General features: G+C 42.3%; 1 protein-coding gene across 1 annotated transcript; it reads left to right on the forward strand.

Annotated features, from left to right (window-relative positions):
- Positions 1 to 951: 951 nt before the first annotated feature.
- LOC108130297 (uncharacterized) lies at positions 952 to 7,030 on the forward strand. Its single transcript, XM_017248685.3, has 4 exons — positions 952 to 1,320; positions 4,721 to 4,921; positions 5,515 to 5,773; positions 6,023 to 7,030. Exons 1-4 carry the CDS (start codon positions 1,236 to 1,238, stop codon positions 6,651 to 6,653), a joined length of 1,176 nt encoding a protein of 391 aa, XP_017104174.2. The 5' UTR covers positions 952 to 1,235; the 3' UTR covers positions 6,654 to 7,030.
- The last annotated feature ends 9,723 nt before the right edge of the window (positions 7,031 to 16,753 follow it).

Below are 16,753 nucleotides of genomic sequence, written 5' to 3' on the forward strand. Positions count from 1 at the left end.
AGGTATTATTTCATCAGTTTTTTCAACTATTCAGTCATATATTCCTTGAATGAACACAGTAGTTGAAAGTGCTAATCAGTGTTTGTGATGCGTCAGGCTAAGTAGTATGACAAACAGTCGCAGCTAATGCTCTGAAGTGTTATTAGAGAATCAATAAACATTTTCTTTCAGTGCCAGCGCCGGGAATAAGGCGAATCTGACGATGCTGGGCCGGCGCAACCGTTTGTACTTGTTAATGGCTTTGTACGCGTAATTATTTTGGCAAGAAGCCAGGGCAAAGCGGAAACGCGAAAGGCTCAGAGCGGCCGGCAGAGAGCTGAGCGCCAAAAAGCCGAAAGCGAAAAGCGAACAGGGCCAGATGTGAATGTCCCACTGACTAGCAATGGGCTGTCCGGTGAAAGGATCAAGTGGCATTTGTTCTTGTGCGCCGGGCTGTGCATTTAATTGGGTGTTTTTATTGGTTTTTAATGATACGCGAAATGATCGAAGCCGATGTGGCAGTCGAAGCCTCGACTCCTGCCCTCAGGGCACCTGCTGCTGCTGATGCTGCTTCTTGGGCTGCTGTTTTCCCAGCAAAACCCAGTTCGCTGCCACGCCCACCGCTAAAGCAAGTGATTGTTGCCGAACCAGCAGGGTGATTAATATAAAGTTCAATCTTCAATTACGCCGGCCAAAGAACGCAAAAGTTTCCCCAATTTCGATCGATGGCAACATGTTGCTGATACAGCAGCAACTCGGCAACATGTTGCTACTGCTACTGCGGCTGCGCGGCTGATTTCTACGGCTCTCTTACCTTGCTCTCCTCCCAAGACCGCCGTCAACAGGTGCGAATCTTCTCCAGCGTTATCGTCTGCCGCTGCTGCTGCTGCTGCCGTTGCTGCCAGCGTCGACGTCGCTGGTGGCGGTATAAAAGCGTTGGCGCCGGCGAGCGGATAATCAAACAGGCGACGCCTTCAAGTCTAGCTGCACGTACACGAGAGTGGAGTTGGAGTCGTCGGCTTATTTCGGGGCGCTCTTTTTTTCGGTTTCTGGATAAAGGCGGCAAACAAAGCCCACCCTCAAAATTGTGATAAAAAAATTTAATTCATTTCAAGCAAAATTCAAAGCGAAAGTGTATGAAATATCAAATATAACACTGTCCTTCGAGAAAAGGTTATATTTTAAAAAATAAATAAAGTGTCCAGTGCGATAAATTAAATTTAAAAAAATTCATAACTAAAAATTATATAACCAAAATGATGCAGCCAAAAGCACTATTACTTTTCACCATCACGATCATCTCCTGCGGAGTGGCATTCGCCTGCAATGGAAAGATAATTGGTAAGTTTCCCACACCCAAGTCAGTAACATAAAATCAATATGCAGCTCAGGGATTTTTGGATGTCTAGAAAATAGAATTTGCGAGCATGCCCGGCATGCCAAAATAGTGATAATTTAGTTTTTTGGCCATTTTTCTAGTTCACCTTTTTTTTTGTGTGTGAATGGGCCACGTTTCAGCCATCTATTTGTGAATGGATACAAAAAAGTGCAAATATTATTAGCCAGTAACATTTTTTGTTTAATCGGTGTACCAATGGCGGTTTTTTGCGAGGGGAGCTCGAGAACTTTTGCGCTAATTGGGGAATATGTAAATGCTTTTTTATGGGCCAGTTTGGCAGGTCCGGACAAAAATAGACACAAAATCGAACACGAGTCACCTTTCTTCATTTTCCAGTTTTAAACAGTATGTATTGCATAATGAATAGTTTAGAAAAGCAACAAACACGGGCGGCATATTACTTAAGACACGGCCGGGGAGGAAACCGGTTCAAATATCGGGTTTATATAATTTATATAATATTTTAAATCAAATTGCCCAAATGAATTGAAAGTATTTTAGGTGGCTGACCTGTCAACTGTCGGCTAAGCCAGCCAAAGGCCACTCAACTTAAGATCAGATCAAAGCCAATCGAATGGGATGAGATCAGAGCAGATCGGAGCCTTGTAGAAGAACCCTTGAAACCGATTAGAGAGCTAAGCGGGGAGAATCAGGCGAAGCCAAAGCCAAAGAGCTCACTGAACTGTTGTACTGATTTTGGTATTTTAATTGCTCCGGCCCAGCCGACAGGCGGCAGTTAAAATTTGTAAACAAATTAACAGATCAGGCGTCACAAATGCGCTTGCAAAATTATACAAAACACTCAAAATTAATGGGTCATTGTGCTGATCGAGCCACGCTTGTGCGGTTTGGGAATAGAAATAGCTGGAAATGACCACAAACAATCGATTTAATGTTCTTTGTTCTGCACACGCGGCGCTTAAACACCCAAAAAATTCCAATTTCGCATAAAAAATAAGAGTCGAATAAAAGACAAAACAGATTTTTATAGTGCGCGTGTGCGTTGCTGATTGATGATTGCTTTTACGGGTTTGTCTTCGCGTCGCAGATATCTGCCATATTTATCGCCGATATCAGTAATGGGAAATTTCACAGATTGCCTTTCGACAAAATCGCATGTCAAAGGTATCATGGCTGTTGAGCTCAACGATTTGCCGCGGCATCAATCAAAAGCTCGCCGTGCTAATAATGTAATTAAATATGTAGATACCCCCGATCGACCCTATGCGAATGCGAAACAGGGAACGAGGCACAAGGCCTCGTAGTAGTGGTGATAATCAGTAAATGATAAATGAAAATGAAACGAAACATAAAGCATAACTATGAAAATTAACTCGCGCTAAATGCGCCAGAGATTTTTCAGCGTCTGGCAGTCCTTGTTGGGCTCTCCATGTTTCCTTTCCCCCGACCCTCGACCCCCAACCAGGCTTATTCAAGGTGAAGTCAACGCCTGGCCAAGATGCGGTGCAGTTAAGCACTTGTTAACATATTGTCGGCATTTGGCTGAGAGGTCTGGTTTCCACAACGCGTTCGTTGCTTGAGTCTTTCGTGGCGCGCATCACCAGAGTTTGCCAAGTTCGTCGCCTGAGTCTTTCGTTCCGGGGCAGCAAAACTGAATTACTGCAAGCTGTTGACGTTTCGTTGTCAACATTATCTCAACATCTCGAAGCCTCTTGGCAGCCACAACAGTTTGTTTTGTCTGCGTATGTAAATGTCGGCTCGTCCAGCGGTCCGTTGCGGAAACTGATCGACAGCTTTATGTGCAATTTGTCAGCGAAGGTAGTTCACAAATTTGCATAGCGCCCGTAGTACTGCAACCACAGCATCAATAAAAATATACAAAATGAGCCACAAAAAAAAAAGGCGGCTTTGCGGTGTGATTGATGCTCGCTGACTTAAACACACAGCTCTGGGCCTGGTTTTGGGTTCTCGCCTACCGGTTTTCGTATTGATACAAATGTAGCATAATTTGACAGCTGCGGTTGGGCTTGAGTTTTGAATTTTGACTCTTCTGCCTCGGCATCGGGTTTATCGAGCGATCGATCGATCATTGGCTATTTTTAGTGCCAGTCTCTTTCTCAGCCTTGGCTGCGTATTAAGTCTAAGCTATGGCAAATGCCGTGTTTAGGGTTCTCTCGGCTTTTGTTTGGCCGAGCATTATTGACACCCAGACCCATATTTGTGCGAGCGGCAGCGATGCGAAGCTGCCAATTTATTTACTCGTAGTCGGGGCGCGTCAAGTTGTCTGACTTTAAATCTGATTCCGACAGACACGTCGCAGCACTTGACCGGCCGGCAAAAGCCATGGTCAAAAGTCGGCACCCGAGCCGGCAGTTTGGATCTGGGAGTTTTTTCGGAGTCGGAAGCCTGGCTTAAATGTTATCACGTCTCGTTGGGCAATCAGCGCCCATCGCCCGGACTATTATTATAATTATTAAAAATTATTAAGCGTGCGTAATTATTTAAATGAATAGGGCCACGCCCCACCCCTTCAGGATCACAGGCACTTCCGTCTCGGCCCCTTTTCAAGAGCTTCACGTGCTCTTTAAACCGAGCTCCGCGTAATTAACACCCCGCGGCAATTCGGCCTAAACTGTTTCGGCCTGTTTCGGCCGTTACTGCGATCGCCTGACACACTTCAAACAAGCGTTGTGAGTCAGGCGCCAGAGGACCATGACTCGGGAATAAAAATCCGCTATGGAAAATAATCAAACAATCAAAGTCAGCTAATGGCAATCTTCTGGACTTTTAATTGACGCCTTTGAACAGCACGCGCCAGTTCGGTTTTGCATTTCATTTGGTTTTATTTTGTCATCGTTTCGTTCTGTGTTCTATTTTGATGGGCAAACATTAGGGGAACCGGTTGGTCAGGGGTTTGGCACACAGGAAAGTGACAAAATTTCTTGTGATTCGGCCAACCTGATGGTTACATAAAATGGCTAATCTCCGACAATTTGGAGCACACGTAAGTGTCGAATATTTTGTCGCTGGGCAAATAATTAAAATATGTAAAACAAAGCCCTGGACCCGGGTGGCCCATCTACATTTTCAGCCACACTTGGAGTTTCGGCAAGCAAAGCCATAGCGATTTTGATTTCGGCAAATATTAACTCAAACTCAATAAAACCGGCTTAATGGGTGGACAGAGTGGCTGGATGTGTTAGTCTCTCCATGTCAAAGGAGAAACCTCCGAAATACAAGCATTTTAATGCAAACAAAAATAGAAATGATAACATTCTCCATCCAAAACCCCATCAGCTGCGTGGCTCATGTATATTCTTTGGCTTTTGTGAGTTTCTGTGACTTTACTAATTTATGCAAATCTCGACCTAATCATTTCAGCATCGGGCATCACGGCGGAGGAAAAATCAATCATCTTGCAGGAGCACAATCGCCTCCGGCAGATCGTGGCCACCGGACGCTATCCGGGCCAGCCGGGTGCCGAGAATATGCGCGAGATTGTCTGGGACGACGAACTGGCTGCCCGGGCCCAGAAGTGGGCCGACAACTGTCAGTTCCGACACGACCCGCACCGCACGATAAGTAAGTCACCCTAGCACTCGACTCTCGGTAGTCCTGTTCCTTAGATCCTGGTCCTCTTTACCCATTCCCACGCCTGAAATCGAGGAGTTGGAACCAAGGTTCGCGCAATGCATGTGGCGTGGAACTCTTGGTTTGTGGTTTGCATGAAATGGTAACTCTCACTCGGGTGGACACTTGATTCAGAGTCTGAAACTGACTCATTGCTTGCATCAAAGCCTTTTTTATGGCTTATTTTAAATCGATTCAATAGAATTTGTGAAATACAGTTGGGAATACCGATCAGACAATGCAAATTTAATTACAAACTGAATCATTTGGAATGATTAGCCAATACTTAGTGACTAATTGTACTTTTCTTTGTGTTTAACTTGTCAAATACGAATAAGTTCAAAGTAGATACCTCTCAATGTCCACCCCAGTGCTTTCAGTTTTTAAGTTTCCTCATCTTGCTCATATTCTGCTTGCACGAACTGCTTTTAAAACACTAAAACTAACCCCAAAGCATGCCCAGCACCAGCACATCCTCACAAATATCCTACAAATACATCCCAAAAAAGAAAAATTATTAATTTATTACCTATTACCCTTAACAGATCGCTTCACGATGGGTCAGAATCTGGCCATTATCTGGAGCACGGCGCCGTTGGATGCCGATGATGGGGACTTCCCCTCGCGCATCCAGAGTTGGTTCAACGAGGTTCAGAAATACTCCTTTGGAGATGCCTGGTCCCCCAAAACTGGCCACTACTCCCAGTTGGTTTGGGGCGAGACCAGCCTGGTGGGCTGTGGATACGCAGAGTACAAGGACACCAGCAAGTACAACAAGCTCTATGTCTGCAACTATGGACCAGGGTGAGTTGAGCTTCTCTTAGGAGATACTACTTTTTAAATCCAGCAGTCAATCAAGATTCTAGCTTAAAAGTTTACCTGTCATTCAAACTCTAATAGCTTTGTTATTGACTAATAAAATAGTAAATTAATTAATCATAACTTGGTTTTAAGTTGTTTGATTATCATAATCTTTTGACAAAGTGAATTCATAAAACTTATGCTTGAATCTACCGAATTTTTAATAATTTGATTTATTTTTTTCCATTGCAGAGGCAACGTGGTCGGCTACAATCCCTACGAGGTCGGCAAGCCTTCCTGCTCAACGTACGGCATGAAGCCTTCTTCCCGCTACCAAGGACTCTGCTCCGCTCCAGGATCTTCCGCCGCCCCAGCAGCCAACAGCGTCTATGGAGCAAACACCATTGAAACGTATGAGTACGGCTACAAGAGCCAGAGCCAAACCGCAAACAATAACCAACCGCCGACTAACAACATTAACAAGAGCCAAAACAGCTACAACAACCGACAGTACAGTAATCCCAAACCCGCCTCCGCTCCCGTCCCCTCTCCCGTTTCCTCCCCCTACTACCCACAGGCAGCGGTACCAGCGGCATCGGCATTTGGCGGCAGCTCGTTTGGCAGCGCAACGCGCGGCGGCAGCCACGCCTACACAACTGAGCCGTCGCAGCGGTATCAGCACAAGCTCGAGGCGTACCGCCCCAGTGCGTCCGAGTTTGAGAAGTCCGTACACAAACACACCATTCTACGCACCTATATAGAGCAGAACCAGCAGCGGCCACAGGTGGAGCAGGAGGATCAGCAGGAGCAGGAGCAGCCTAAGCCCATCACCAGTACTAAGAAGCCCAGCCGTGGATGGAGCCTGCTGACCTGGCGCGGTTAGCCATCCAATTAAACCATCTCCAAAATGCCGCTCAATGTATTAGGCCATTAATAGCTACTGTGTAGTGCCATTAGCCAAACCCCAGGATCAATCATCATCCCTCTGCCGCCCCTGAGTCCTAGCAAAATGTTATATAAATCCTACAAAAATTGCCATATCGAGTAGTTTCGTTTCTATAAATAATATTTATGTAAATTTTGTATTTTATCTAAAAAAAACCCAACAACCATCAAAAGAAAAAAGCAGAGGCGGCAGACGATTCATGCCACAGACGAATATTTGTATCAAATGTTTGCCAACCACCAAAAAACTGTCATCCTGTTAAAAAATAACCAATCGGCATTCAACATCGATCAGCTAGTTGTAGTATTGTGTTCAATAAACAAGAATATTGATTTCTTAATGAAAAAAATATGTTTTTTTTAATGGAATGACTGTTACCAAAGATTTATGACAAAAGCTGTTTGATTTTGAGTCAAGAAATTGTGCTTTAAAGCTTCGCTTTCTGGCCAAAACAAAGAGACTTTTGTTGCCAAAAGAGTGTCGGCATGAAGAGCGCGTGCGCTGCCTCTGAACAAGACTGCTGAATGAAAGAGACTTTATATTCGAATTTACGGAGACCCAGGGGGAAAATCGCCACAACTTCCACATGAACTAATGCGTTAAATGCACCAGAGCCGACGCACAATTAAAGCCGGAAATAAAAAGAGCAAGTGAGTGGAGCGAAGCAACAATTGTGGTAATAATGGGCTAATCAGCCACAAATGTATCGTTTTAAGAGGTTTCGGCGAATCGATTTCAGAGCTGGGTAAACGTTTTTTGTTTTTTTGGGAACCTTGCACCTGGCCCAAGGTCGTTGGGGTATCTTTCGCCCCATTTTCGCCCAGTTGGTCCGAATGCATGGCTAAGACCTTGGCCAAAAAGTTTCCCCGCAGATAAGAGACGCCCCACTGTTTCCCTTTTCCTGCCGAAAAGTACTTTTGCGATAAGCCCCCCTACCACCACCCCCTGGTGGGTGTAGAAGTTACGATTTTCACTGCATGTGGCCGCACTTTGTTTCCGCTTTTAATTGTTCCCTTTATCACGCAGTTAGCTGTCCCCAAAGTAACACTCCAGCGCACATCCAGAAATATTCAAAGTGCCAATTTCGGTTGTGACAAGGAATTAAGATAGGCAAATATGGCTGTCAATTGTTGCTGGGCGCCCCTATGACACTCGTAAAATATATACGCATACGGAAAAGGGTTCAACTTGCAGTTATGTTTATTCACCATGGACGCAATATGCTTCATTTACATCTCTGTGTTGATACACTAAGAATAAATTCAGGAGAAATAATTCCTACATTTCCAACAGCTATGGATCTGTAAGCATCAATACCTTATATACATACATATACTTGTGATTACTCACTTTTGGAGATTACAGGAAGATGAATTCCTATATGATGAAGCTGAAATTCGAATCTGAAAGTTATTTTGGTAAATAGAGCCTTTGAATCGTTATTGTTGGCAAACCAATAAATAAGAGCAGCAATTCAGGTGGGCTTAGTCTATTCAAATTTATGCGTAAATATAGCCAGCAAACTCCTTGAGATTATTTGTGGGAATACCTAATGAAAGGCGGAGAATATATACGTACTGTGGGCAAGAAAATCAATACAAGAGCCGGCCATATTTCATTGATATTTGAGAGGGCGGCGGTCCTTTTTTTTTCTGTGCATGCATTATTCCTTGGTGTAGGCAGACGACGCACTTCATCATCCCGGCCCACTCACAAAGCTTGGCAGCGTGAAATTAACTGACAGAGTCCTCGGCAGGACAACTTTTTATTTATATGCCGTCGTACATTTAAATATGATGCCAACCCCGAGAGGCTGTCCTTGGTTTCTGATGTCAAACAAAGATGCCCTGAATCTGAATCTGAATCTGGGACCCGGACCCGGACGCGGTGGCGGATCGAAATCGGGAGCAGCGTGCCTTGACCCTGCAGCTCGGACTTCGCGCTTGTCCGGGGATGATATATGGCTTTCTGTAACATACATGCATGCGTGGCCAGCGTAAACCAACGTCAATTTGATGCAGCTGTCACTGGCGGAAGTGCAATCTGTGAGTTAAATGCGTGCAAAAAGCCATTTCCAGGGCCATTTCCATGGCCAAGAAAAATAAAATTAAATGGCCGCATGTAATTAAGTCGCTTAATGTGCCTCAAATTGCCAACTCGCCCGGGCCGAGGCCAGAAAAACGTCCGGGGCTTATGAATTTCCACGCATTAATTTTATTTCCCTTAATTTTCGTACCCTTTATTCGGTTCTCTTTTTTCGTTTATTCCTTTGTTTATCCCCAATGTGGCCACTTTCGGCTGCCAAGTGTCATTTTTGATTGTTGCCAAAAAAAAAATCCTGTGTTGAGGGGTGCTTTGGGATAATTAGCGGAAAACTTTGGCCAGCACTCGACTTGGCTTACACAAAGTGGCCATTAAAAATGCAAAAAAAATAAGAGTTTGATTTCATTATCGCATATCCAAAGAGCTAAAGGATTTTCCCACAATTTTCATTGTTTGGGCAACTGAAGCCGAGATTTGGTTGAAATGTGAATCTTTATTTTCAATTGGAATTTCCACCTGACTTGCCCGAAATAGCTCCAGTGCCGAGTTTCAATTTGAAAGGGATTAGGAGTGCAGGTGCATATCATAAATGCCACGCCCCCGGTGCATATAGCATAGAGAAAGTCGAATAGGTGGCTCTGAAATGAAACAATAAAAATATCCCCGAAGCTGCACACATACGATATAATGCAATAATAAAATGTGGAATGAAGGCAAGAGAAAGCACATATTGGAAAAGTTTTTCAATTTCAGCAAAGCTTTTATTTTACATGTAAAGATCTCGCACTCACACCTCGGAGCTCCACACTCCTTTTGCTTTTTTATGTCCTATCTCCATTGGGGGAAAGTGCAGGCGGTAACCAAAACTATTTTGTTTTGAACGAGAAATCCCCACTCACCAGCATAGAAATACAAAATTAGAAATAGGAAACTGGAAAACAAAACGCCAAATGTAAGCAATAAGCGAAAATGAAATGAAAACTCATGAATGGCCAACAAGCGAGGAGCACAGCAAGGGAAAGCGAAATCAAACCGAAAAAGCACTTTCCGAGTATTATTGGTGGCCAACTCTCTGTTACCATGGTCCATGGTCCCTGGTTCCCCTCTTTTTGATCCCTTTCTCCAATTTCCATTTCGCATCATCTCCCATTCGTATACGTAATATGCATTCCGTAGTTGGTGGCTCGAATTTTGCATGCCGCGACGCAGTTGGCCATGAAATGGAAAACGAAGGCCACCATAAGCTGAAAATTACCGAAAGTCCTTATCCCATATCCCACTTCGACTATCCAGTATCCAGTAACCATATCCGTATTCGTTGTGGGGAAATAGAATCAAAAGAGTAAACTTCGCGCAGACGAAGCGTGTTATGGGTTTACTTCTTTATTTATGAACGTCTGCGGTGGTTAATCGCCGTTTTTCCTTTCCAGCTGCCAGTAGCCTGGGCCCAGTTTTAAAATACATCCTAGAACTCAAAGGTTCTTTACTGCCTCTACCACAGGACAGAAATGCAGAGGATTTAATCATTTTAAATTTTAATTTTTTAAAAACTTAAAAAAGTATTGAGTGTATTTAACAAGAAAAATTGAAAATACGACTAAAATAAACTTTAGTTTTATATAAATGTTAAGTCCTTTCACTTTTATGCCCTTGACTCTTGACAAATGCCAGCCAATCTATGGCTCTCTCTGATACCATCAACTTTTATATTTGACCAACCTTGATTCCTAGAAAATGCTCCCACATGACTTGGAATTTATGGGCGGTCCATGCAGTGCTGTTAAAATCCCACATGAATTTGCATATTTCCAGAAACACAAAGCAAATGCAAAATCAGGAAAAAAGGTAAATATAGACCAAATTCGCTTGAAGAATCGGGGGAATTTGGTTTTGCTTTTGTTCAGCTTGGCGCGTCAAATTTAACATAAATCTTATTTTTCCAGGACGAAAGGAAAATGTTTGCTTTGAAAAATGTGCTGCATACTTTACAGGGCGGGTGGAGTGGAGTGTGGGCGATGTTGGATATCAGATGGACTGTCTTTGCCGTGGCAACGGATCCGAATAAAAGGCAAATACACAACGACAGCTTCGAACTGCCGTTAAATCAAACATAAAAACCAGAAACTGCAGAGCAACTCGCCTAGCAACAGCCACTAAACTGTACAAAGTCAGCTTTATGGCCCATCAAAATTGCACAACAAGCTTCTGTTGCCGGATAGGTCCCACAGGTTACCCGTATTTGTTGGCCAGATTGGTTGGTCGCCCCACATCCACCTCTCATTCCATCTGTCATTCCCTTCTCGATTTTCTAGTTTCACTCGCCCTGATTGCACAAAATATTGTTGCGGGTGTCCGTTTTCAATCTAAAATGTGTTCATCAAATCTACATAATTCGACCCAAAATCCCCTGGATTTTTGGGTGGCAATCAGCACTTTTATTGTTGCTAATCAAAGGTCAACCACACACAGATTGTAACGAAACAGACTTTTTGGCTAGTTTTGCGGCCCAGCATCCGTTCGTCGTCCTCGTTCCGGCCAAATCTCATTTCTCATTTACGGTTCCTGTCCGGTAGCAGGCATTCCATTCCATCATCCGATTCCAGCATCCGCATTCGCAACACGTACTCAACGCATTTGTCGTTCGTTAATCAGTGCGTTGATTTCTCAGGATTTATGACAGAGCCGAGTGCAACTCCCAAATCTGCAGGGCATACTCTTTCTCAATTAGACGAAAATGTTCAACGTCAAGCCTTTTCAACTTTTAAATTGCAGTGGTAGTCGAATCTTTGCAGATTCCATTTATTAATTGATTCATCTGAACGAGACTCTGGGCTATGCAGAGATGAATTTTACACTTAAAAAAACATTTGTAAAAATAAAACAATAATTCAAAATAATAAAGAAAATTCTATAAGAGCGAGAGTTTATCACAGCCTCTATTTGGGGGGTATTCTATCAATTTAATAAATGGAATGGTGCTTATTGTTTTTTTCTTGTGCAGAGCCTTTCATGGATATAGCTATTTTGCAGTTGGTATCGAGCCAGGACCTCATCCCCCGATCAGGCATTGACTTGTACAAGAAAAACCAATTAAAATGAAAACATGCAACGTGCCATGGAGCAATTTATTGGCGGAGGCGGTTGTGGTAGGGGCTTTCGTCTAGGAATTGTTCCCCCTTTCGGTGGCAGGACTCTACCCCGTGTTGGAGCCCCTGTGCCAGTCGGCCCTTTATCCTGTGTGCGCATCAATGACTCATTAACGGTAAAGGGGTATGTCGAAGAAGTATTCCACACACTCGTGCTGCTCATGCTGATTCGTTTAATGCAACCGATTCCAAATCGATTCGGTTGAAAGCTGACCCTCCAACACTGCCAACAAAACTCCACACCGATATAGATTGCATATTTGTTTTATTGCTAAATACCATGGTTTCTTGACTTATTGCTTTTTCCACTTAGGCACACACCCAGACGCACACTCGGCCAGACGTCCACTGCCACATTTCAAGTTGATTAATTAATTCCTGAATTATGTGCTCTGGCCCCGAGGAATGCGTCTTTTATCCAACATATTCATTATCTGCCTTCGAAGCTGCATCGCTTTTTGGCCAAAAACTGTTGACTTTTGGCCACATGAAAACATTATTTTAGCATTAATTGCTTGTTCGCCCAGTGTTTGTCTAATGCCGGACCTTCTAGACTCCACTCGGCAGTTTATTGAGACCCAGAAGACTTGTTGAACAGTAAATAATTACAGTTCACTTGGCTAAATCCGACATTAAAGTTTTCCCTGGGGCTTGAATTGTTTGATGCACAGCTGGAAGTAAAATTAAAATGTTCATAGAGACTTAAGGAAATATCCTACAAGAAATATTATACATTCACCAAAACAAATCTCAGGAAGATCCAGAAAAACTATCCTCCAAATTTTCGCCTTTAACCTATTATGTCCTATATTAACTTCGTATTTTTTTCCAGTGCACTGCGTTTGGTATTGCTCTCGTACCGCAAGTCTGCAGCGGATGTTGCAAATGCCAGAACAACGGCCAAGATTCCTCGACTCAGCCAGGCGGCAAGCAAACTTTTGCGGCTGTGGGTTCAATTGAAAAAGTGACACATGTGCGGCATTTGTTGTCTCAGTTCTTGTTCCTGTGCATTGGCGTAATTAATTTGAAGCGGCGTCAAGAGCGGAAGCGTCTGTCCCGCCACTCCCCCCATTCATATGCTAATTGTTTGCATCCGCATCCGGGTATGCTAAATTTTCCAAACTGTCACAAAATGCTCGGCACGTCAATTAGAACAGCTACCAATGGCAGTCGAAAAAACCAGCGTTCTCTAATTTTTTTTCATTTAACATTTCCCTTTCAACTCTAAAGCCACATTATAGCAGGCTACATTTGCATTATTTCTCAATTTGCCAGGACCACGTTTAAACATACTTTCATATACAATCCTGTCGTTTCGCACAGCTGACACAGTTCCAGCTTTGTGTTGTCACTTGGCGCGGCAGCTGCTTAAAATTCAATAAAAAATATATAAAAATATGGCAAGGCATGTAAATTGTGCCTAATAAAAGTCTTATTGAATTTGCAATATGCCAGCGGGCGGGCGATATTATATATCAAGTATTTTCCCTACATATGCACGAGCGTCCAAATATGTATAAACAACATGCATTTAAATTTAAAACAGATTGCACTGAATGCCAGCGAATATGTTCTGGAAAAAATAAGAGTTCAAAATAAAAGAAAAAACCAGGAAAATCAATATTTATTTGCAGGATTAAAGAATGCTTTGTTTTAAATATTTTTTTTAGGTATCAAGAATAAAAGTGGGTTATGGCTAAAAATCGTATTTAGTAGTAATATTAAAACGTCAAAAAAAACATAAAACCCTAATATAAATCAATACTAAAGTACACAGTGATGGCTATATCTTCCACAATTCTCATCCTTTTATCAAGCTGAGTACCTTAAACGATTTCTGGACCGATTCTCCACCATTCTGAATCAAAATCCTCAGACGAAATATTTTTAAGATTTTTTGTCAATTTTTCATGATGGATCCCTTGAAAATGAGTTTTTCCCCTATAGGGTCCCACAGATGGCTATATCTTCTCCAATTCTCATTCGATTCTCAAGCGAAGTACCTTAAACGATTTCTGAACCGATTCTCCACCATTCTGCATCAAAATCCTGAGACGAAATATTTTTTAGATTTTTTGTCCATTTTTTATGATGGATCGGATCAGAATTGAAAATGGGGTTTTCCCCTATAGGGTCCACACAGGTGGCAATATCTTCCCCAATTCTGATCCGATTCTTAAACGGAGTACCTTAAACGATTTCTAGACCGATTCTCCACCATTCTGAATCAAAATCCTGAGACGAAATATTTTTTTGATTTTTTGTCCATTTTTCGTGATGGGATCCCTTGAAAATGGGATTTTCCCCTATATGGCCCACAGCGATGTCTATATCTTCCCCAAATCTCATCCGATTCTCAAGCGAAGTACCTTAAACGATTTCTGAACCGATTCTCCACCATTCTGCATCAAAATCCTGAGACGAAATATTTTTTAGATTTTTTGTCCATTTTTCATGATGGATCCTATAAAAATGGGGTTTTCCCCTATAGGGTCCACACAGGTGGCAATATCTACCCCAATTCTGATCCGATTCTCAAGCGGTGTACCTTAAACGATTTCTGGACCGATTCTCCATCATTCTGAATCAAAATCCTGAGACCAAATATTTTTTCGATTTTTTGTCCATTTTTCGTGATGGGATCCCTTGAAAATGGGATTTTCCCCTATATGGCCCACAGCGATGTCTATATCTTCCCCAATTCTCATCCGATTCTCAAGCAAAGTACTTTAAACGATTTCTGAACCGATTCTCCACCATTCTGCATCAAAATCCTGAGACGAAATATTTTTTAGATTTTTTGTCCATTTTTCGTGATGGGATCCCTTGAAAATGGGGTTTTCTTCTATATGTCCCACAGTGATGTCTATATCTTCCCCAATTCTCATCCGATTCTTAAGCGGAGTACCTTAAACGATTTCTAGACCGATTCTCCACCATTCTGAATCAAAATCCTGAGACGAAATATTTTTTTGATTTTTTGTCCATTTTTCGTGATGGGATCCCTTGAAAATGGGATTTTCCCCTATATGGCCCACAGCGATGTCTATATCTTCCCCAAATCTCATCCGATTCTCAAGCGAAGTACCTTAAACGATTTCTGAACCGATTCTCCACCATTCTGCATCAAAATCCTGAGACGAAATATTTTTTAGATTTTTTGTCCATTTTTCATGATGGATCCTATGAAAATGGGGTTTTCCCCTATAGGGTCCACACAGGTGGCAATATCTTCCCCAATTCTGATCCGATTCTCAAGCGGTGTACCTTAAACGATTTCTGGACCGATTCTCCACCATTCTGAATCAAAATCCTGAGACCAAATATTTTTTCGATTTTTTGTCCATTTTTCGTGATGGGATCCCTTGAAAATGGGATTTTCCCCTATATGGCCCACAGCGATGTCTATATCTTCCCCAATTCTCATCCGATTCTCAAGCGAAGTACCTTAAACGATTTCTGAACCGATTCTCCACCATTCTGCATCAAAATCCTGAGACGAAATATTTTTTAGATTTTTTGTCCATTTTTTGTGATGGGATCCCTTGAAAATGGGGTTTTCTTCTATATGGCCCACAGTGATGTCTATATCTTCCCCAATTCTCATCCGATTCTTAAGCGGAGTACCTTAAACGATTTCTAGACCGATTCTCCACCATTCTGAATCAAAATCCTGAGACGAAATATTTTTTTGATTTTTTGTCCATTTTTCGTGATGGGATCCCTTGAAAATGGGGTTTTCTCCTATAGGGTCCACACAGATGGCTATATCTTCTCCAATTCTCATACGATTCTCAAGCGAAGTACCTTAAACGATTTCTGAACCGATTCTCCACCATTCTGCATCAAAATCCTGAGACGAAATATTTTTTAGATTTTTTGTCTATTTTTCACGATGGATCCTACGAAAATGGGGTTTTCCCCTTTAGGGTCCACACAGGTGGCAATATCTTTCCCAATTCTGATCCGATTCTCAAGCGAAGTACCTTAAACGATTTCTGAACCGATTCTCCACCATTCTGCATCAAAATCCTGAGACGAAATATTTTTTAGATTTTTTGTCCATTTTTTGTGATGGGATCCCTTGAAAATGGGGTTTTCTTCTATATGGCCCACAGTGATGTCTATATCTTCCCCAATTCTCATCCGATTCTTAAGCGGAGTACCTTAAACGATTTCTAGACCGATTCTCCACCATTCTGAATCAAAATCCTGAGACGAAATATTTTTTTGATTTTTTGTCCATTTTTTGTGATGGGATCCCTTGAAAATGGGGTTTTCTTCTATATGGCCCACAGTGATGTCTATATCTTCCCCAATTCTCATCCGATTCTTAAGCGGAGTACCTTAAACGATTTCTAGACCGATTCTCCACCATTCTGAATCAAAATCCTGAGACGAAATATTTTTTTGATTTTTTGTCCATTTTTCGTGATGGGATCCCTTGAAAATGGGATTTTCCCCTATATGGCCCACAGCGATGTCTATATCTTCCCCAATTCTCATACGATTCTCAAGCGAAGTACCTTAAACGATTTCTGAACCGATTCTCCACCATCCTGAATCAAAATCCTGAGACGAAATATTTTTTAGATTTTTTGTCCATTTTTCATGATGGATCGGATCAGAATTGAAAATGGGGTTTTCCCCTATAGGGTCCACACAGGTGGCAATATCTTCCCCAATTCTGATCCGATTCTCAAGCGGAGTAACTTAAACAATTTCTGAACCGATTCTCCACCATTCTGAATCAAAATCCTGAGACGAAATATTTTTTAGATTTTTTGTCCATTTTTCATGATGGATCCTATGAAAATGGGGTTTTCCCCTATAGGGTCCTTACAGGTG

This window comes from Drosophila bipectinata, chromosome 3R (genome assembly GCF_030179905.1).
Source record: "Drosophila bipectinata strain 14024-0381.07 chromosome 3R, DbipHiC1v2, whole genome shotgun sequence".
NCBI lineage: Eukaryota > Metazoa > Arthropoda > Insecta > Diptera > Drosophilidae > Drosophila > Drosophila bipectinata.